This window comes from Ambystoma mexicanum, chromosome 10, assembly GCF_040938575.1.
Source record: "Ambystoma mexicanum isolate Mex_15411 chromosome 10, UKY_AmexF1_1, whole genome shotgun sequence".
In the NCBI taxonomy this organism is placed as follows: Eukaryota; Metazoa; Chordata; class Amphibia; order Caudata; family Ambystomatidae; genus Ambystoma; species Ambystoma mexicanum.
This window is the reverse complement of record NC_090932.1, coordinates 1379395292-1379418581: the sequence shown is the minus strand read 5'-3', so window position 1 is coordinate 1379418581 and position 23290 is coordinate 1379395292. Positions and strand designations below refer to the sequence as shown.

Here is a 23290-nt window from a genome sequence, read left to right as displayed (position 1 = left end):
TCTGTGTAAGTAGTTATTAAATTGCTCTGCAACAAGTAATATTTTATGCTTTATCCCCCGCAGTCTATCATTTAGTGAGCGCTGCTAGAAATCCAATCCAATTAGTAGGCGTTGAAATCAGTATTTAATGATGTTTATATTGTGGCATCACACGTTATGCATGTGATGTCACACACTCAATTTTGGCCATTTTTGATAGCATTTTGAATACAACAAAATGCATGAAAGCTTAATTCATGCAAATTATACCTTACCGTGGTACATTTTAATGTTATCTTTTTGGGGGGGCGTGACTTGATGGCTACGTGAGAGGACGTTCCTTGGAGGAGCTCCCGATGATCCGATCCTGATCCTGAGGAGAAGTGACGGTTTTTGGCGGACTTTCGAGCCCACGGTGCATCTAAAGGCGTATGAAAGTGGGGGGCACACGGTGCGTGCCCTCCCCAACGGCGAGACTGCATATTCACAGAACTAGACCCCGAAGAAGGTGGCGGTCGCGCAAAGGAAGGGGAGCACCCAAGATGGCCGCCTGAGGACAAAGGGCCATAAAAGGACCGACGAGTTGAGGAAGACAAGGTTGGTCGGCATGTGGGCGAGCCCAACCAGATAGACGGGCCGTATGCGCCTCGGGCTGAAAGCAAGAACATAAGGGCGAGCCCCCACTGCAGAGGCCATGGATCGTGGTGGGCTCGCAGAGTGAACCCACAAGGATACAGCTGGACGCGTGGGCCCAACCGACGCAACAGGATGTCCTTCAAGGTGGTGCGACCCCGGATCAAACAGCCCACGATGGAGACTTATGCTAGGTCGCCCTCGGGCGCGGAAGGGGGCAAGAGCAAAGAAACCCCCGCGGCGGCGACGGACCCACCGGGTACTATCCAGGAGGTGCTGGCAGCAATTGCCGACCTGAAGGTGGCCTGGGAGACGAAGCTGGGCCTGGCCATGAAAGAGTTGCAAGAGGGCCTAAACCTCAAGATAGGAGCAGTGCGCCAGGATGTGCGAACGATCACAGAGCACACAGGGGAACTGGAGAAGGAGTTGGCCCCGACCGTGGAGGCGTGCAATACACACCCCAAGGAACTTCATGCCCTCGTGCAATGAGTGGGCAATTTGGAGGACAGTGGAGAGCAGGCGGAGGGGTGCGCCAGGCGCAATAACATTTGCATAGTGGGGGTACCGGAGGGAATGGAAGGATCGAACCCCACGGATTCCGTTGAAACCATGCTTTTGCAGGAGATTACAGGCGGAGAGCTGACCCAGGGGTTCGCGGTCGAAAGGGCGCACAATGCCCTGACCAGGAGACCGGCCCCAGGAGCCCCCCGCGGCCGCTGATTGCAAAGATCTTGAACTATCGTGACCTCGAGAAGATTCTCTATTTTTTTTTTTGGAAAGGGGGCACGATATAAAGGGGGTCAGCGAATATAACAGCGTATCCGGATTACACGCTGCTCGTACAACGGAGTCGAATGAACTTTGGAACGGTGAAGAGGAGGCTCAGAGAAACAGGCCACCGATACATGTTGCTTTACCCCGCCAGGTTAAAGGTGTTTCATAAGAACAGATCCCTCTTCTTTGAGACGCCGAGCGAAGCGATGGAATGGTTGGATATGCAAGGTCGACCTCAGGAATTGGATGGCCAGACAGAAGCGGATGGAGATAAGTAGCACGTTGCAGAGGCACCTGTGAGGCCATAGCTATGACATTGGGACTGGAATATAGTTTGATATTGTGCTTGTGTGGGGGAAGTCACGGCATCTGCCGGCAGGTCCCGTTGAATTCACTTCTAGTAAATAGATGACTGGGAGCTCCTGGGGAGTAACCTCTGCACCCGATAGTAGTATATTTAGTTAGGTCACTGTTCGTTTGGTGACACCCTGCAGGGTCCTTGTTCTTGGTCACGAGACGGGTCCAGACGTGGGTAGGCCTGAGATCCAGGGATGGAGCTGGGCTATTGTTGGGGGTGGTTTGGGAGGGGGGGAGTTGTGTGCAGTGGTGTGAGGTTGGGGAAGGGGGAGGGGGGCACGGTTCGTCAACAGTAGGGAAAGATCCAGGAAACAACCCTACATGGGGAACATTATGGGGAGGGATGGGATGGAGATAGACCGACCAGATGGCATCGGGTAATCTTAGAATTGTGACCTGAAATGTACGGGGCCTCAACAGCTACCTTAAACGTAACAAAGTGATGTTGTATTTAAAGAGGATGCGCGTAGACATAGCCCTGCTGCAAGAGACCCACCTCACTAGGGAAAGGCTGGAGGTGGTCGGGAGGAAATGGAAGGGCACTGTTGTGGGGGCGGCGTACTCGGCGTATGCCAGAGGGGTTGTCACCTGGGTGGTGCCCCATGTGCCGTTCCGAGTGCTTAATTCTATGGTGGACCCGGAGGGTAGAATGGTGGTGCTAACGGGTCTCTTGGAAAACAGAGAAGTACACATCATAAATTTGTACGCCCCCAATAACGATACAGCGGCTTACTTTAGGACCCTCTATGGTAAACTTGGCCCCCTGGCGGGGGGCACGGTAGTGTGGGGAGGGACTTTAACTGTACCGTAGACCCCAGAATGGATAGGTCCAAGGACAGGGCAGGAAAAACGGCACCGGCGGCTAAAGCGCTGAGTACCTTACTGAAAGACCTAGGCCTAGAGGATGCGTGGAGAAGGCTGCACCCCACGGATAGACAGTACTCACACTACACAGCGCCACATGATTTGTACACAAGATTAGACTACATGTTTGTAACTGCCGGGATAGTGAGAGAAATAGAAGTAGCGGAATACAAAGCCCGAGTGTTGTCGGACCACTCGCCCTTGGTGGTAGACTGGAGACACCAGCCCCCACGACCGCAGATTCCTACATGGAGACTTAGGAACGAGGCTCTGCAGGATGCGGGGTTTCAGGAGGGCCTGAGGGATGCCATTGAAGAATATTTTGATACAAATACGGGAAGCGTAAGCTCTGTGGGCACATTGTGGGAAGCGTAGAAGGTGGTGGTGCGGGGGGTAGCTATTTCCCAAGTTAAGGGGCTACAAGGGGTGGGGGGTCGAAAGGGAGCTCTGGGAGGCGGAAAGGGAGCTAGAGGAGCTCACGCGTTGCGTGAGCACCGCTCATGATAACAGAACCAGAGTAGAGGAGCTACAGTTGTCCTGCAGCGCACTCTGGGACAGACTGTGCAGATTTAGCTACAGGAAATATACGGAGAGGATACACGCAGGGGGCGACAAGCCGGGCACATTGCTGGCTTGGCTGTACAAGAGTGAGACCCCCCGCTCGGTGATTAGTGAGATTCAGGGCAAAGGAGGTAGCATATGCAACACCCAGAAAGAGGTAAATGAGGAATACAAGTTTTACAGACACTTGTATGAGGACACGGGGGAGGATATGGGTCAAGACATACTGGACACATTGGGGGACATTGAGCTGCCCACCTTAGATGATCTACAACGTTCTGAGTTGGACGCACCCGTCACCTCGGATGAGCTGGAGGTAGTGATTCGGAACTTGCCCACTTGCAAGGCGCCGGGTTCGGATGGGCTGCCCAGCGAGTTCTACAAAACGTACCAGCAAGAGTTGCTCCAGCCACTGCTTGCCACTTTCAACGAGGCCTATGAGAAGGGAGAACTCCCGTTGTCCCTCCGTGAGGCTGTAATCATCCCACTCCTGAAACCAGGCAAGCCGGCCGTGGAGCGCGGGTCTTACAGACCATTGTCCATGCTCAACCAGGACAGCAAAATACTCCCGGCGGCGCTGGCTAATAGACTGAAGAGGGTGATTAAGAAATTGATACATCCAGATCAGACGGGATATGTTCCGGGTAGGAACATCACCGATAACCACCGAGGCTACACCATGTCATAGACCAAACTGAGCAAGACACGGGCGAGCTTGCGATAGTGTCGCTAGACGCGGTCAAAGCCTTCGACTCGGTACGATGGCTCTGGCTGAAAGCGGTCCTGAAGGGGTACGGAGTGGGACCTGGATACCTCAGATGGGTCCAGTTGTTTTACAGCACCCCGATGGCGAGGGTCAAGACAGGGTCCACGGTCTCAGATTCTTGGCAACTGGGCAGGGGGACCAGACAGGGATATCCCTGGTCACCTATGCTATATATACTGGCATTGGAGCCGCTGGCAATATGCCTGCGACAACAATATGGGGAGGTGGGCATAAACACGGCCAGAGCATCTGATATCATTATATGCGGACGATATGCTCCTTTATTTGCGCTACCCAGAAGAAAACCTACAGTACGTCCTAGAGGTGATAGAACGGTACGCCATTCTCTCGGGGATATCGGCGAACCCTGGAAAGTCCAGCCTGTTCCCTTTGGGTAAATATAGGAATGTCCCGGTGCAGAGGCTGCCTGTTCTGCCAATACCATGGCAGCCCGTAACATTAAGGTATTTGGGAATAAACATTTACCACAAGATCGAGACAGAACACAAGCACAACACGGAAAAGGCGATAGAGGGGATAAAGAACAGTATGGTATTTTGGTCCAGATTGCCCCTAACCATGATGGGGAGGGCGGCCTTGCTCAAGATGGTGGTCCTGCCTAGACTCTTGCACTTCTTCATAAACGTTCTGTTTCTGATACCCAGGAGCCTATTCGCGAAACTTCACAGCGTGTGTAGAGGTTTTGTGTGGGGCAGCTCTAGTAATAGGGTGGCTCTGTGGAAGCTCCAGAATTCGTGTGACAGGGGGGGGGGTATAGGCCTGCCTAACTTCGAACTCTATTATCTGGCGGGGCAGCTGCAGTACGTGGCCAGGTGGCTCTCAACTGAAGACTCGGCGGAAGCCAGGCTCATGCGCGAAGATACAGCCCCATACTTTCTGATGGAAGTGGTGTGGTTGGGCAGAGATAAACTGGTGGGCAAGGGGTGGCTACTGAGGTTAGGCTGGGAGATCTGGCACAGGACATGGAACATTGGGGGGACTCTGAACCATACTCCCAGCAGGCCCCTTTGGCGGCGCTGTGCTGGAGCGACTCTCAACTACTTGAATCGGTCCGCAGATACTGGGAACAGGTAGGCCTAGCCACCCTCGGGGACATATGACAGGAAGGGGAGGCAGTGGACTTTCAGCGGCTGCAGGAAGAGACGGGAGTACATGGTGGCCAATATATAACCTACACTAGGCTGGTGAAAAAGACTAGAGAAAGATGGCCTGAGACAGTGCTCCCGGAGGATCCAGATGCCTCCCTGGAAACCATGTATGATGTATCGGAGGGCGGGCACAAAATATCGAGGATATATGAGCTCCTGCGAGTAAGGGCAGGGAAGGAGTTGCTCCAATTGAGACAAGATTGGGAGGAGGAGGTGGGAGGACCCATGACGGATGGGCAGTGGGAACGGGCCCAGAGGTACCATAAAAAGGTGTCCCATAACGCGAGATTCCAACAGCTTCAATTGTATGTTACCCATAGGGCTTATTTAACCCCCGGGAAGTGTAACGCTCACCTAATTCCCGCAGAGGCGCCGGTCTTGACTGGGTGAATGCCGTATCTTCAAAGGTGATGTGTAACACACGGTTGGCTCTTTGGGCTGGACCTCTGTGCACTGTATGTCTGACTCGAAGAGTAAGATGTCTGCAGATAGAAAATATGGGATTAATGAACTGGGGTTATTGGGTGCCTCTCTCCTCTTCCCTTTCTCTTCTCCTGTAGAACCCCAAAGGTTAACGCCCTCACCTTAGGTAAGTGAACGCCGAGCTCTCCATCTGCCTCGGGGCAGGGTGCCGTAACCAGTTTCTTCACTGGATAAGGGTGCAGGCCTCTTGACCTCAGAGGACTGCTGTCCGTCGTTAACTGCACGAACGGTAAGTTCTGGGCACTTCAAATGTCTTAAAAGTCTTTTGTAATGATATCTCTTGTTTTGCAGGGTTCCGGCGATGGCGGATGGCGGGCTGATGAGAGTTGAGGATCGAACCCGCGTGAGGAATAGAAGCGCCTGGAAGCACGTAAGTAAGCGCTTGTAGCCTGCTTCACGATGCGCACTAACTGTCCCTTTTATCTTGCAGGTACAAGTTCGGAGCTTTAGAGAAGCTGAAGGGTGCTGGAATACCCACTGGATTCGGCGTGGGAAGGAGTAATGGCACGTGAGTAATAAAGTTGCCCAATGTCTTTAAACGCACCTTCTTTTGTCTTTCAGATGCGGGATGCAGCGCCGAAGGCCTCCGGAGCGCGCGAAGAGCTGGTAAGCTTTTGTCTTTCAGATGCCGGAATGCAGTGCGAAGACCTCCGGAGCATGCGAAGAGTAGGTAAGCCTTTGTCTTTCAGATGCCAGAATGCAGCGCAAGGCGTTGGTGACAGCCGATGGACCAGGTAAGAGATGCGCTGCCACTGAAGACCGTAGTGCTAACCTGTTCTTTCTTTGTCTTTACAGGTGCTGCTGATGACTGGATTCCAGGATGGTAAGCCTTTGTTCCCTTAGGCCCAGGATCAGAAGCAGAAGACACGATGAGCGTTCTGCTGCAGAGAATGCAGAATAACACAAAGCAAGATTCATCCATCGGGTGTGGTTTAAATAGCCTCCTGTAGTGCTTAGGTGTCTCCTTCCACAGCCACGCCTAGGTAAGAAAAGAGTTCCTGCTTTCCAGAAGAGTTCCAGTGTTCTGAACCTAGGGAGTGGCTCCTGCCCCACCCAACAGGAAAAGTAGTCCCAAACAGAAGAGGATCAGGGGTTCAACTGGCAGGTAAGTAAGCAGCATGGTCTGCTGCAGGTAAGTCCACCCAAGCATTATGAGCCCGGCGCTTCCAGCGCTGGGAATGGGCATCTTTATGAGCCTGGTGCCACTGGCGCCAGGACAGGGTCCAAAAGGTCCCAATTGGGACTGGCTGGCACTCGGAACCGGGGTTATGGGTCTGCTTCCAAGGGAGTCGGGCAAGTCCTGATCTTTTGGAAGCAGAGATCATGACAGCACCCCTCCTCAAGGCCCCTCCCAAACCGGGCTTCTCCGGGGGTTTGGGCTTGTTAGGAAATGTTCGATGAAATCTTTTGATTAGACGAGGCGCGTGGACATATTCTGCAGGTACCCAGGATCTTTCTTGGGGACCGTAGCCTTTCCAGTCAATCAGGTAAAATAGTTTAGATTTGGAGATCTTGGAATCCAGGATGCTTTTGACTTCAAACTCGAGTTCTCCATCAACTAGAATAGGTTTTGGAGATGTAGTTAGTCGGGTTTGAGGTTGCACGGGTTTTAATAGAGAGACGTGGCAGACCGGATGTATCTTCATGTGAGGGGGCAAGTCCAACTTGACCGCTACTGGATTTACTATGGTAGTGATGGAATAGGGACCAAGGTATCTTGGGTTGCATGTGTGTGGTCCTTTTAGAGGTAGATATTTGGTGGATAACCAGACTTGATCTCCTACTTGATATTGGGGGGCTTCCTTCCGATGTTGGTCTGCTCCTTTCTTGTATTGTTCTTTAGCCCTTTGAAGGTGAGAAACGGCTTCCTTAAAGGCTTGGGTGATTGTAGAATGCAGGTGGTCTACTGCTGGTGTTCCAAGATCTTGGAGTGGATCCAACTCCGAGGTTCGAGGGTGACTACCGTATAAAAGAAAAGACAGGGTTTTCCCAGTTCCCGAGTGGACAGAGTTATTGTAGGCATATTCGGCTATCCAAAGGATATCTTTCCAAGTTTTTTCAGTTTGTTGTAGCATGCAGCGCAAATACTGTTCCAGAGTTTGATTGGTCCTCTCGGTTTGTCCGTCGGTTTGAGGGTGGTGGCTGGTCGAAAGTCTCACATCGATTTGAGCCGACCGACAGCAACTTCGCCAAAAATGAGAAATAAATTGACTACCTCGATCCGAAATTAGAACTGAAGGAAAACCGTGCAGTCGGACGATGTTTTCGAGAAATTCTCGGGCCAGAGTTGCTGCTGTTGGTAAGCCTTTGAGTGGAATGAAATGCGCCATCTTTGAGAATAGGTCCACGATTACTAGGATCGTATTGTATCCGGAGCATGGAGGTAGATCGGTGATGAAGTCCATAGAAAGCGTATGCCAAGGGCGAGGCGGGATGTCAATAGGGCGTAAGAGGCCGGCTGGTTTTTCCTTTTGATTCTTGTTTTGGGCGCATACTCCACAGGACATTATAAAGTCTCTGATATCTTTTTTCCAAGACGGCCACCAGAAGTAGCGCTTGATCTTTTCCGAGGTCTTGGTCATACCGGGATGTCCTTCCATTAAAGAATCGTGATAACAAGAGATTACCTTTTTCTGTAAATCTGTGCTGGGCAGGTATAACCGTTCTTGGAAATATAATAGGTTGTCCTTCAACGTAAAGTCCTTTCCCTGCAGATGCCAATTCTGTATGTCTGCTGGAGTTACCAGTAGCCTGGCTTTATCCTTAACTTCCTCTATGGATTGTGTGGCGATTACACCTAGAATTCTTTGTTCGGGAATGATAGGTACAGGTTTAGGATTGATCAAATGTTCTTCCACTCCCATCCGAGAAAGGGCATCAGCTTTACCGTTTTTTGTACCAGGTCGATAGGTAATTATGAAGTCAAACTCGGCAAAGAATAGTGCCCAACGGAGTTGCCTAGAGGATTGAGCTTTTGCGGTTTTCAAATATTGCAGGTTTCGGTGATCTGTAATCACAGTAACGGTGTGTCGGGCCCCCAGAAGATAATGCCGCCAAGCCTTAAAGGCAGACTTGATAGCTAGAAGTTCCTTATCAGTAATAGTGTAATTGATTTCAGGAGGCGAGAATTTGCGGGACCAAAATGCCACGGGATGCAACTGATTGGTTACTGGGTCCTTTTGTGATAGAACTGCCCCCATGGCAAGGCTCGAAGCATCAGTTTCAACGATGTAGGGGAGTTCTGGGCGAGGATGTTTTAAGATCGGTGCAGAGATAAATCTAGTCTTCAAATTCTGGAAAGCTTGTTCCGCCTCGGTAGACCATTCAAAACGTTTGTTTTTCTTTAACAAGGTGGTGATGGGCTGGACTATTCGAGAGAATTCGGGGATAAACCTGCGGTAAAAGTTAGCGAAGCCTAACATGCTTTCAACACCTTTTACGGAGGATGGCGATGGCCATTTGAGAATTGCATCGACCTTCTTTGAATCCATACGCACTCCGCTAGGTGATAATATGAATCCCAAGAATTCAACTTCAGTCACGCTGAAAACACATTTTTCCAACTTAGCGAAAAGTTTGTGTTGACGCAATCTCTCGAGGACCATTTTCACGTGTTTCCGATGTTCAGTTTCCGATGAAGAATAAACGAGGATGTCGTCAATGTAAACAACAACACACACATCTATGAGCTCTCTGAGGACATCGTTCATAAAATATTGAAAGGCGGCCGGGGCATTGCAAAGTCCGAAGGGCATGACCTGATATTCAAATAGCCCATACTTGGTGCGGAAGGCCGTCTTCCATTCATCGCCCTCTTTTACTCGTACCAAGTGGTAGGCTCCTCTAAGATCCAGCTTTGTATATATGCATGCTTTTCTGACTTGGTCCAGGAGTTCAGGGATCAAAGGTAACGGATATCTATTCTTAACGGTGATCTGGTTCAGGGCGCGATAATCTATACAAGTTCTAAGGTCCCCTTCTTTTTTTGGAACGAAGAACAAAGCTGAGGAAGCAGGGGACTTGGAAGGACGAATAAACCCATTCGCTAGGTATTGATCCAGGTATTGTCGGAGGTGAAGATTCTCAGCCTCGGTGAGGGCATAAATTCTACTACAAGGAGGAGTAGATCCAGGTATCAGGTCTATCTGGCAGTCATAAGACCTATGAGGAGGTAGAGAGTTAGCCTGATCCTTCCGGAAAACATCTTGGAATTCTAGGTATTCAGGAGGTAACTGGGGAGCCTCCGAGGAAATTGCTGCCAGTGCAACACCAGGTCGAGGGTGACAAGTAGAGACACATTCTGGAAACTGAACCGTTCTTGCTCGCCAATCGATCTGAGGATTGTGCATCTCTAAACAAGGAATTCCTAGAATAATCTGGAACTGAGGGGCCTTGATCACATCGAACACGATCTTCTCATGGTGTCCATCTTGACTTACTAGCGTCACTTCTTGGGTGGTATGCGTTACTGGTCCGGAGGCTATCTCCGTACCATCCACCGTAGTAATGACGTCCTTTACAGCCTTTGGACAAAGAGTCAGATTCATCCTCAAAACCATTTCATGATCCACATAATTGCCGATGGCACCGCTGTCGACGTAAGCTTCAATCGCATGTAATCGATCCGGATGTTCAGGGCTAATGAGGACCATAGGTATCACGAAATGCGAGGTCACGGAACTGGTTTTAACGCTCGGCAAGAGGACCTCTATTCTTGTCGGGCGAGGTCGTTTCCCTGCTCAGAGTTTGTGACCCTGGTAACTGCAGCTCCTACTGCCTTCTTGGCTGGTTTCACCGGACAGTCTCGAAGAAAGTGCCCCGAGTTTCCGCAATAGAGGCATAATTGCAGCTGTTTTCTCCTTTCCCGCTCCTTTTGTGTTAGTGGTCCTTTCAGGCCCCCTATTTGCATGGGTTCCCCGGAGTCTACTCCTTTGGTAGGAGTTGGTGGTTTGGAAAATACTCGAGCATCAAACTTGGAACGATCGGCCTTCCTGTTCTGCAGTCTGTGGTCAATTTGAACGACTAAGTCAATATAGTCCGAACAGTCTTGCGGGGGATTCACTACTTGGGCTAACACATCTTTGAGCTCTCCACGTAGACCTCTATAAAACAGCGTAATCCTTTTGTTCTCAGGCCATCGAGTTTCCACTATCAGTCTGTTGAAAGACGCAATATAAGCCAAAAGGTCTTGATTACCTTGTCGCAATGAAAGGAGCTCATTGTCCAAGGCCTGCCCCTGTGAATGTCTTGCAAACAGTTTTTCCATACTGAGCTGAAAAGCTTGAAAATCATGGAGAACCGGATCATCTTGATTAACTAGAGGGATCGACCAGTCTGCCGCATTGCCACTAAGGTACGAAAGCACGAAAGCTACCTTAGCTTGATCAGTTGGAAAGGCTGCTGGCCGGCATAAGAAGTGCAACCGGCACTGATTAATAAATACTGCAAACCTCTTTGGGTCACCAGAAAATCGTTCGGGCGGAGCCAGAGGTACATTCCCAGGTAGGTTGATCTGCACTGGGTTCGTAGAGGATGTTGAAGGAAGATTTGCCCCTGATGCGGGTAACGGAGTTTGTCCGGCTTGTGACTGTAGCAATTGTCTAGCGAGATCGTCTGTCCGCTCCTTGGAAATAATCAGTTCCCTTCTTAGAGCATTCGTTTCCTGACGGGCTGCATGCACTTCTGCTCTTAGTTCCCCAAGTAACTGGGCTAGCTGGTCGGTATCCGAGGTTTCCATAGCGCCTGGGTGGGAGTTTTGCGGTTGGCTGTGTGTTCTGTAACGCTCACCTGATTCCCGCAGAGGCGCCGGTCTTGACTGGGTGAATGCCGTATCTTCAAAGGTGATGTGTAACACACGGTTGGCTCTTTGGGCTGGACCTCTGTGCACTGTATGTCTGACTCGAAGAGTAAGATGTCTGCAGGTAGAAAATATGGGATTAATGAACTGGGGTTATTGGGTGCCTCTCTCCTCTTCCCTTTCTCTTCTCCTGTAGAACCCCAAAGGTTAACGCCCTCACCTTAGGTAAGTGAACGCCGAGCTCTCCATCTGCCTCGGGGCAGGGTGCCGTAACCAGTTTCTTCACTGGATAAGGGTGCAGGCCTCTTGACCCCAGAGGACTGCTGTCCGTCGTTAACTGCACGAACGGTAAGTTCTGGGCACTTCAAATGTCTTAAAAGTCTTTTGTAATGATATCTCTTGTTTTGCAGGGTTCCGGCGATGGCGGATGGCGGGCTGATGAGAGTTGAGGATCGAACCCGCGTGAGGAATAGAAGCGCCTGGAAGCACGTAAGTAAGCGCTTGTAGCCTGCTTCACGATGCGCACTAACTGTCCCTTTTATCTTGCAGGTACAAGTTCGGAGCTTTAGAGAAGCTGAAGGGTGCTGGAATACCCACTGGATTCGGCGTGGGAAGGAGTAATGGCACGTGAGTAATAAAGTTGCCCAATGTCTTTAAACGCACCTTCTTTTGTCTTTCAGATGCGGGATGCAGCGCCGAAGGCCTCCGGAGCGTGCGAAGAGCTGGTAAGCTTTTGTCTTTCAGATGCCGGAATGCAGTGCGAAGACCTCTGGAGCATGCGAAGAGTAGGTAAGCCTTTGTCTTTCAGATGCCAGAATGCAGCGCGAGGCGTTGGTGACAGCCGATGGACCAGGTAACAGATGTGCTGCCACTGAAGACCGTAGTGCTAACCTGTTCTTTCTTTGTCTTTACAGGTGCTGCTGATGACTGGATTCCAGGATGGTAAGCCTTTGTTCCCTTAGGCCCAGGATCAGAAGCAGAAGACACGATGAGCGTTCTGCTGCAGAGAATGCAGAATAACACAAAGCAAGATTCATCCATCGGGTGTGGTTTAAATAGCCTCCTGTAGTGCTTAGGTGTCTCCTTCCACAGCCACGCCTAGGTAAGAAAAGAGTTCCTGCTTTCCAGAAGAGTTCCAGTGTTCTGAACCTAGGGAGTGGCTCCTGCCCCACCCAACAGGAAAAGTAGTCCCAAACAGAAGAGGATCAGGGGTTCAACTGGCAGGTAAGTAAGCAGCATGGTCTGCTGCAGGTAAGTCCACCCAAGCATTATGAGCCTGGCGCTTCCAGCGCTGGTAATGGGCATCTTTATGAGCCTGGTGCCACTGGCGCCAGGACAGGGTCCAAAAGGTCCCAATTGGGACTGGCGGCACTAGGAACCGGGGTTATGGGTCTGCTTCCAAGGGAGTCAGGCAAGTCCTGATCTTTTGGAAGCAGAGATCATGACAGGAAGATTGCAAAGTTCGGGAGATCAGCTATGCAGCAATGCCCCAGGTGTGGGGAGGCAAACGCGGGACTGCTACACATGTTTTGGGCTTGCCCGGAGGTGCATAGATTTTGGGATGAGGTCAAGATGAAACTGGCTGGCGGGGGGGGTGGTGCCGGATGTGGAATCGACCTGGTCATGCATGCTTGGACTGTTCCCTAGACCCCGGCATTTGAAACACATAAGCAAGATGAAGGACCTGGCCTATGTCTTGGCCAAACGTAGGATTGCCATGGGCTGGAAGGCAGCCCAGAGACCTAGGGTGGAGTTATGGTGGACAGACCTCTTGAGGTGGGCGGAAGCTGAATCCGTAGTCTGGTTTGAAGCGGTCACCAGGGGGGGGGGGCAAAGAAGAAGTAGGGCCCTTGCTGGCCTGGCGGCAATTGGTGGCCTCGTTGACAAACCCTCACCAGGGTGACAACGAAACGGAGGACCCGGTTGATGGCTGTCTAGGTAGCGTACCACCCAATGATGTTCCCGTAAACAACATGTGAGAACCGGCTCTAGTTTAAAGGGGGAGGGGGGAGTTGGGGAGTTTGAAAATGTGCTGGGACATGATGCTTTCCATATATTGAAACAGTTGTAATGTGTTTGTTTGACCTTAAAAAATAAAATAAAAATATATTTTTTTAAAAAAAATGTTCTTTTTGTACACATAATTAATTCAACTTCTCTGCAATCAATATCACAAATAATATTTTATGGGTTATTCCTAGCACCCTAAATTGGCTGGCATTGCAGCTTTTAGCCCAGTATAATTCATGATCATCATGAAGCATCCTTAGCTACATCGCTGTACTATAAACACTAAGGTCAAATTATTCATAACTTGATTAATTGATTAAGAGGCGCAAACGCTCATGGCCACTTTAATCTAACTGTCCAATATTATATTCATCAAGTACAATATATACTAATCTAAAAACACATTAAAAATGTATTTTTGTATTCATTGCACTGAGCCCTTAATATGAAAGCTTCCTCTATAAGTTTACATGTCAATTGGTAATTCCAACTCTTCAAGAGTGGCCCATAATTACTTATGCCAAGCAAGGTTCTCTTCTTCATTGAGTCTTCCATACCTCTCTCATTCCACAGTCTTTCCTACTATTTGGATACATTTACATTTGATAATTATATTGTACATTAAATTCAAATGATCAAATTATCAAATTTGACTCTTCTACATATACATTTCAATAATTAAACATTCTACAGCATTCCTGTTAGTTTATGCAGGTTGTAGAAAGGCCACCATCTCATTGTCGAGTTCAGTCCCATCTCCGTTGTACGCAACCTGCAAATAATTTTGGCCTCTATCTGTCTTAATTTAAGTTGCTTGTCCCCTCCTCTTTTCCAGAGGGTGACCCTCTGCAGTCCAATACATCCTATGTCTCTTTTATCATCCATTTAATGGTCCCCTGGCCAGTGAGCAGCAAGTGGGAACCTGGGGTATTGGCTTCCCACAGTATACAGATGTTTCCGTATCCACAATCTTAGTTTTCTATTTGTGCTGCCGATATATTTTGAATGGCATGTGCATATAATCGCATACACAACATATTTAGTTCTACAGTTTATCATTTCTTTGATTTTGATTTTTATTCTTCTCATTCGGCTGAATTCTTGGGTATTTATGTTTTATGTACATTGTGCAGGAACTACATTTTGAGGAACTACATTTTGAGAATCCATCCCTTGACAGTTGCAACCAATGGGTACCCTGCTGTGCCTAGTCTTGCTTGGTAGAAATAATGGGCTCAGTTTATTTTTTAATGGATGTGCTCATATAAATATAACCCTTGGGGTATCATCCACATTACCCTTTAGGTCTTTGTCCAGATGTAAGAGGTGTCAGTGCTTCCTCAATATTCTCATAATTACTTGATTATCACTGCAGAATTTGGTGATGAATTTCGTGGTTCCTTGTAGTTGCTTCCTTCCATTGTCTTTTGGTCTGTGTTAATTCCCTCTTCATTTAGTGAGCTTTTTCCTTAGCCTTTAAATATGTGACAAACGCAGAGTGTCGTTAAATCCTCAAGTTTGGACCTATTAATGTTATGTTACATTAGGAGGGCGTTTCATTGGCAGTTTTCTTCCGTGTGTGTTGTCCAGATTTAAGAGTGCTTTGGTTTCAATTAACCCTTGTTTTCTATTAATAGATAACTGGGCGGAGCTCATGGAAGTCAACCATGATACCAAGGTCGTCATGAAAGAACGCTTTGACATTTCTCAGGAAATTGAGAGTGTGACGTTGGAGTCTATGCAGCCGCCGGACAGGGAGGTGACCAAACACCTTACATCTCCAGTGGTTAATACCTCCCTTGATACCTCAAATGTTGCTTTTGAAAGGTATGGTGATCTTACTGAAAATACATCTTTGGTCGTTATATTAGTGACAAACATATGCATTTTAGGACTCAATGGAAGGTTTACAGATAGTGTGTATTCTTTGAGATTAAATCTCTATTCATTAAGATTACAATTATTTTTAATAATAGCTCAGTTGTTAGAATATATCTGTTGTTGCCAAAGTTATTGCTGTTTGTTAGCAATTCACATAGCAGGTTTTACCATTAAACAATGTAACGCTCCTACATATGTTGACCACAAATGGGCAGAGGTCTGCCATCCTGCTGGGAGTGGCACCTGTGGCCTGCAGGGTAAACACTGATCTCTGTAGTGAACATTTAATTATCTGAGCTTTCTGATGCAGTAGGAATTTTGAGGATGTAAATGTATACATAAAAAATGTATGCATGAGAAGTATGTGACAAATTCACAGTGTGAACATCGCATCCAGCCCAGGGTAACGCCAATCATGGGACCTGAACTATTCCCAACACCCTGACAGGGCAATTAGTTAGGCACTACCAGGTCCCAAAGAAACACAGTATTCAGGACTGCATCTCCCAGGATGAATCGGGTTTGGAAATCCAAATCCCGGAATGGATTCCAGAATGTCTTTCTGAGATTCAGAAAAATATGCTATTGGGAAACACCCTTTGAAGGAAGGCACAGACTCCCGAAGGGAAACACCTAATTTACTCTACTCTGCCCTCCCCCAGCACCAGTGCTTATGAAGTAGTACAGATTTCTCCCTCCCCTGAAGTTGCAGCATTTAAGGACAACAATTCTTCCTTCCCCCTTCACAAAGGAAAGACAATTGTGCAAAGGGGAATTTACTAGAAGCCTTCCTGTCCCTTGGATAGACTTCAAAACACCAGAAACCACATATCGAACCTATGTGAAGGAGGAAATCCAGGAGGCAAGGCAGAAGCAGAGCATCAGACAAACACCAGCCCCTGCATGGAAACAAACTGAAAGAAATCTAAAATGGCGGCCAGTCTTTTGAAGACTTCCCTCCCCTGACTTGGAATAGGAAGTACGTTAATCAATTCATATGTTTGCCTCAGCCAATGGAAGGACAGTGATGGCTTTAAAACTGAGGCTAAGATGAACAGACATTGTGTCAAAGGGAGCTGAGGAGATGAGTTTGTTGAGAAAGCTGGAGAGCACTAAACAAGGGGAGAGCTCAGAAAACGTGTGCGCTCCAGTAAGGGGAAGAAGAGCTGCTCGTAGAACGGAAGAAGGGTGTACTCCAGTGAGGGGGAGAAGAGCCCCCTGAACCTCAGAAGAGGGGTGTGTTCCTGTGTGGAAGAGATAAGCCCCTGGAAATCCAGGAGAGGTGTGTGCACCAGAGAGGGGGTGGTGAGTCCTAAGAGTTCAGAGGAGGGGTTGAGGGTGCTCCAGCGAGGGGGAGGCGAGCCCTTTCAGTCCAGAAGAAAGATATCCTGACCCAAGAGAAAGGCTGGTGAAAAGTTTTTAAAAAAAAGAGAGCGTGATTTTGATTCCAGAAGAGGGGATGTGTAACCAAAGAAAAGAGTCCCTGGAGCCCCAGAGGAGGGGTGTGCTCCAGCAAGGGTGGGGACGGGAGGTGGGGAGAAGCCCTCTGAACCCAGAAGAGGGTTGTGCTACAGTTAAGAATGAGAAAGACGAGATCCCCAGAAGAGGGGATGTGTAACAGGCTGGGAAAGCCCCTTGACTCAGTTGAGAGGGGTGTAAGTAACAGAGAAGGAGAGCCCCAAGAAGGGGGTAACATTTGAAACACTTCCCACTGGTTCCTAGGCTGTGTGGAGGTCTCCCTTTATCTGTGTTGCACACCCCCACTTATTGCACAAAGGGAGGAAGCCCTGAAATCTTGAGAGAGGCTGAGAGGCCTTGTGGTCCCTAGAAGAAAAGATAATAACTGAGCTCTAGAAATCACTAAGCAGACCTTCATGGCTGGAACTTTCTTTATAGCTTTTTATTTGCTGTCCTTTTATATAATCCTGCATTCAAGCACTACGTTTCCCAAAAACCTTTGTTACAGCGATCCTCAAACAATTTTCATGCAATAGTCTTATGTTTTGCTTTTGTATCCCAAAACCCTTTGAATTTATTCCAGTGTCAGTAGTTGTGTGTTCTCTCAGCCATGTGACCCCTTACTCCATACTTCAGCTATGTGCTCCTTGCTTGATTTATTTCCCTTCTTTTTCATTTGATTTCTTTTTATTCCCACTGGTTCCTAGGCTGTGTGGAGCTCTCCCTTTATCTGTGCTGCACACCCCCACTCATTGCACCTTTAGTGGGCCCAGAGCCCCCAGCTGACCCTGCGACTCCCATATGGTTCTGGCTTTAGACAGAAGGCTTCAGCACTGGCAGTTCATCTTTGTGCTCCCTCCTACTGAAAATCTTAATAATTTTCTGGAAGACAAGACTTTGGGTAAGGCTTCCTAAATGGCACCCTGGCCTGGGGACTCCTTTTTAGGAGCCTCGCGACCCAGTAAGGTTACTAGTGACCCTCGTTCTTGTGAAGTTTCATCCATGGTTTACTGCTCGAGGGCAAAATCCGGACCTCAGTCCAAGGATACCATATCTGTGGTTAAGACCAGGCGAGAGCCTGAGTTGCCGCTGAAGGGGGCAAGGTTTGGGGCCAAATCAATGGCACACTCCTCCAAAGTGGTTAGGCCACCATACTTAGCCAATGACATCAGCATGTTTCCCAGGTTGCCACGTGAAGTGGTCTCCTCATCTTTTGCTCAGCCCACGCAACACTCCACAAAACACATTTAGCGCACAAAATATTGCAAAGTGGCCACTAATACAGCAAGCATGGCCCATGTGACCCAGGAACTCCTGGGGCCTTATGGAAGGCCGATGGGCACGGAAATTCATTTTTCTCCTTTGAGAAGACGGCACAACTTTGTAGTTTTGTTGCAGTGGTCGGTGCCTATGTGCATGCCTCTGACACCTACTGTGCCCTTACCTCCGTCTTCATTGCTGGTCTATTCAGACCTGTGGATATCGGGTGGTAGAGAGCCCTCCCGAACACCTGCTACAACAACCTCCTGTGTTCAACTGCCCCCACAGGTTCCTCACCCTGATCCCCCATCTAAAGAAAGACTCTTTATTATGTTGCAGAGGATATACAATCACCAGCCATGAGGGGATATTTTCAGGATATCATTAGGGAAAATATTTGTGAAGTTTTTCCGCCACCTCAGGCCCTGCTTATCCCATCCTCGTTGGAGGAGGGCTGTACCTCTGATTGCCTCTGCTTCACCAACACCGGTTTATGCATCCTTGAGGCTGTCATCATTGCCTTTGGTCCCCCCTCCTGCCTTACCTGGAGTTCCACTCCTTTACTGCCACCTCCGCCACAATGGTCCCCCTGCAATTGCCATGGGCACCCAAGGACTCTGGCTACCTAGATGAAGGGTCTGATGAAGTGGAGGAGGATCTCCCTATCACAGCCCACACATTTCATGAGTGCATGCACGATCTCCTGGAATTCCATGGCAGTCCAGTTTCCGGGATGTCTCCTTTTGGAGATCTTGTTCCTCCATTTGGGTCTGTCAGTGAACTCGACGAAATCCCTTTTGATCGCTTCACATAACCTTATTTCCATTGGGTTCTAAGGCAGTGAAAAGACACAGCCATTCTTCTAAGGGGAGTACCCATCCAGGACCCTCTTTTACTGTGACTGTCACTACCCAATCCTCTCTCCTGGTGTGTGGAGTGACTGTTGACATTCTTTAATGTTGGCGTCTTAGTGGGTTGCTGGTTTTCATTGCCTTGAGGTCCTTCCTGACCACAATTGGGGCCAGGTGCTGCAAAGTCTTGATGGACAACACCACAGCCTTGTTTTAGCTAAAATAATAGGGTAGGATGAAATCTCAGCGCTCTCAATGTTTGTGGCAGAGCTCTGGCAGAGAGCCATATCTAATGTCGCAGAAACCAAGCTCACGTTTTAGTTAAGAATAGTAGCAGAGACCGCTTTATTTGTCTTGCAAGGCAATGCCAGACAATACATCTTAACACTATCAAAACAGACTGCCACAGCCTGACCCGCTCTCCATAGCACTATCTTTATGGGTCACTTTATAGGTCACAGTGAGATGATGAAAGTGAATGTTGTATGCATGTATAGTGCGAAAGGCCCTCCCAGTCCATCAAATCTATTCAAACCTTTACCAAGTAGTTTGTTGTCGATGTAGATGACATCACACCAGCCACGTGACTGCTCCTTCTGGACGCACCCACGGAAAGCACCTCTTTTCGCAGTGTCCATTTTGTTCTGACCTGAAACTTTTTATCCCACGTGCCTCCAAAATTACTTGGCACAGAAAAGTGCTAGTCAGCAGTTTTGAGTTATAGTCTATGCATGTCAAAAGAAACACATGGATGTATGACAAGCATTGCTAGGCGGTAACAGTTACTCAATTTGAGATGCAGTTGAAATGATTCTGACACAACAGAAAAAATACATAGACTTTGAATTGATTGAACTTTCAACGTAATCTATTCATAAAGACATAAGAAGAGCTCTGCACCTACATTCCCCCTTTTGCACTAGACTGCAACATAATAACTATTACATACATTGTCCTTCGCCAGTTACATACTGGGAAAGGAGTTTCATGGGTATCAGGTCAATGCATACAGACCTTTATTAATCCCCTCAAAACACTCTATACTTTAATTTTCATTAGGGTCTTAATTTCTTCTTCTACCTCACTACCATATTCATATATATCTCAATCAATTCTAACACTAGAATAAGAAACCATCTCTTCAGTACAGTTTGGAGGTCTCGAGGTGTACATATTAACCTTACTTCTACTTCCTCTACACTTAAAGTAGCATATTGTTTGACCTGGCTAAGAACACAATGAAGAGTATTAGGCTTATAATGGTGGCTGTGACTGGTTTTTCCTGCACATTTGGTTAACACGCATAGAACGTCAGAAGGAGTGCAAATAGTGGAATACTGATGTGCGACCAGAAACGCCTGTCTTTCTTCAACTAATACGATTTCCAAAATATGCAACTGTCTTTTTACATCATCCATATTTTGAAGCTGAGTGTGGTGGGGTCTTGGGTTTCACCCTACTAGTGGAGGTTGGGACGGACTCCTGCCGACCTTGGGTAGACAGCCTACCAGGGCCACATGCAAGAGCTGATCTTATCCCAGAGCAGGGTGAAGGAGCTGGGAGGGGCCCCAGTCCCTGAACCCCCTATATGTGCCTTCAATGTTGATTCTGGTACCATTGTCCATCGCCCAATGTCTTGCCCCCCAATTCTATCCAGAGTTCTCTTTCCTTGTTTTTCATAACTACCAAAATCAGCATGCAATGCAATACCAAAGGAGCCCAGCAGACCACTGGAGAAAGCCGACAACTTTCAGACAGGTTCTGGCAGCCCGGCGCCGGCCAGAAGAGAGAAGTTACTTGCTGCAGTTCAGAGGGAGAATAATGCTAAACTCCTATCCAACAGAGGGCATAAGAGAGACTGTTCAAATCACTGTACACCAAAAGTGGCACTACAATTATCCAGCTCAGGGAAAAAGACAGATTGGATCGCGGACCCAATGGGGGAGGAGGGCACAACCAGCAAACTATGGCTGGGAGCATTACACAGTGAAAGGTGATCGGGTGAGGTCAGAGATGTGGTGGTGGACCGAGAGACCAGGCAGAGACTGGAAGGTGGAAATGAGTGCTAAAGTGTCTGTGGAGGAGTTGGACACAGATGCATGTGAGGTATTGCATGTGAGAGAGAGAGAGTGGTACCAAGTGGAAAGAGTGTACCTATGATTATGAGAGTGAGTGTGAGTGTCAAGTGTGGAAGGAGGTAGTATAGGGTCAGAGGGTTTAAGAAGGTAGTGTAATGAGAGGTTCCAGAAGGTGAAAGAGACAGTAGAGCGAGAGGCTGAGCGAGAGTGAGATGGAGCAGTGTGTGTGTGTGTGTGTGTGTGTGTGTGTGTGTGTGTGTGTGTGAGTGTGTGTGAGAGAGAGAGAGAGAGAGAGAGAGAGAGAGAGAGAGAAAGAGAGGAAGTAGTTGTAGGGGGATGGTTGGGCGCAGGCGTAAATAGTCGATGGAGGAGGGAAATGGTAGAGATGGAAAGAAGAGGAGTGTGAGAAGAACGGAGAGATGGAAGAGGGGAGAGGTTGGAGGGTAGCGAGACAGATAAAGCAAGAGGAGAGGACGGTGAGAAGACTGGAGGGAGGAGATGGTGAGAGGGAAGAAAGGGGAGATGAGGGAAGTAGGAAGCTAAAGGGGAGGAGTGAGTAGGGAGGCAAGATCAGTGAAAGGAAGAGAGGGAAAGACAGAAAGAGAGTATGTTTGGCCAGCACCATTCAGAACAACACTGAGACTATTCTTGTGAGATTCCTAGTGCAGGACACCGGTTGGACACCGTTGGCCCCTAGCTCTCCCCATTGCAAAGAGGATAAACTAGACAATGGGGGGGTCACTAGTTTCTAGGATTTAGGATAACCTTGGGTGCAAGGGAAGCCTGGGTTATGGCGGAGTGATCCCATGGGATACTGAGGGAACTGTTGGAACTACCCATCAGTCAAGTTCCCCTTCAGTCTCAAAAGCATCATCAATTTTAAAGTGCTATTATTAAAAACACCTTGAACCAGTCTATAAGAATCTTGTGATTATTAAGGCCACTGAGATTTCTTAGAGTTTTTCTAAACTTTGTGGTATTAGCAGGGTCCTGCTCTCTACTAAATCAGTTTTCAGACTTAGTATCTTTACCTCTCCATTGGCCGGAACACATTGTTTCTTAAAGCTTGCCTTAAATTAAAAAGTGTATGTCAATTGATGGGGTTTTAATCCTCCATATACAAATGTTATCACTAAACAGATCTTTGCCCTGTATCTTTGCCCTGTAAAGTGGTGCCTATTGCTAATCCCTCCCAATATAGCCTGTTCCCAACTGAAATCACTTGACCTCTAGCTAATCTGCTAAGAAATTGCAACTGTGGCGGCTGAAAGGGCCATAATACCCAATTGATTGTTAATCCTATCCAAATCTCTGAGGTTAATCCCAGGGGAATTTGTCAACTATCTGGCTGGAGAACCTGGGGCTTTCACTTCCTAGAAGTCTCTGTACGTCATTGAATCCCAATTGCATCCAGCACACAAACAAGGTAAGATTTGACTGGTCGGGGGCCAGACACCATTAACGGGTCCTCTTGCTTGGAAGGTGTGCATACTATATTTCAACATCTTCCATGTGGGCCACAAAGCTTCAGGAATCCTGGTAATCTGGCAGAGCTCTAGCAGCCAAGATTGGTGCCAATCATATTGATGAATGCTCCCAAGCTGTGCTGAGGGTACCAGACCCTTTCTGAGCAGCCCTGGCTCCCTGGTACTGCAATAAATAATAATAGCCTTGTTCTCTCACCCAAGCTGCGCTGAGGAATCCCAACCCTTTCTTAGCAGACTCGGTTCCCAGATACCGTGATGAGGAAGAATATCCTGGTTCTCTCTCTCCCCCGAGCTATGCTGAGGGTCCCAGACCCTTTCTGAGCAAAATAGCCTTGTTCTCTCACCCATGCTGCGCTGAGGAATTCCAACCCTTTCTGAGCAGACTCGTTTCCCATATACCGTGAGGAGGAAGATTAGCCTGGCTCTCTCACCCAAGCTGTGCTGACGGTACCAGACCCTTTCTGAGCATACCCGGCTCCCAGGTACTGCAATGAAGAATAGCCTGGTTCTCTCTCTCTCTCTCTCTCTCTCTCTCTCTCTCGCTCTCTCCCCCAAGCTGTGCTGAGGGTAGCCGACTCCTTTCTGAGCAGACCTGGCTCCCATGTACTGCAACGAGTAAGAATAAGCGATGATCTTCCCCCCAATTGTTACGGTTCCCAGACCCTGTTCTCAGTACCCCACTGCATCCATTCTCCTGCCAAATGGGTGTACTCAATGTTCTTGTTCTCGCAGTTCACTCTCTGACTTTGCTTTTACCCACAGCCTTGGTTTACTCTCCTGCCAAGGTCTGTGAGTACCAAAGTTCGGATTCCTCTTTATCACTGTTCGGGATATGCTTTCCCAATATGGTTCCCAGACCCCCTTCACTTGGTTACTCTGTCA

The 23290-nt window shown here is 48.3% G+C and overlaps 1 protein-coding gene across 1 annotated transcript in view; it reads left to right on the top strand.

Annotated features, from left to right (window-relative positions):
• The window catches only part of ANKRD13A (ankyrin repeat domain 13A), a 1258643-nt gene that overhangs the window by 519305 nt on the left and 716048 nt on the right, over nucleotides 1-23290 (top strand). Inside the window, exon 6 of the mRNA XM_069619390.1 lies at nucleotides 15031-15220. Coding sequence (XP_069475491.1) covers nucleotides 15031-15220 — 190 coding nt within the window. The remainder of the gene's footprint in view (nucleotides 1-15030; nucleotides 15221-23290) is intronic.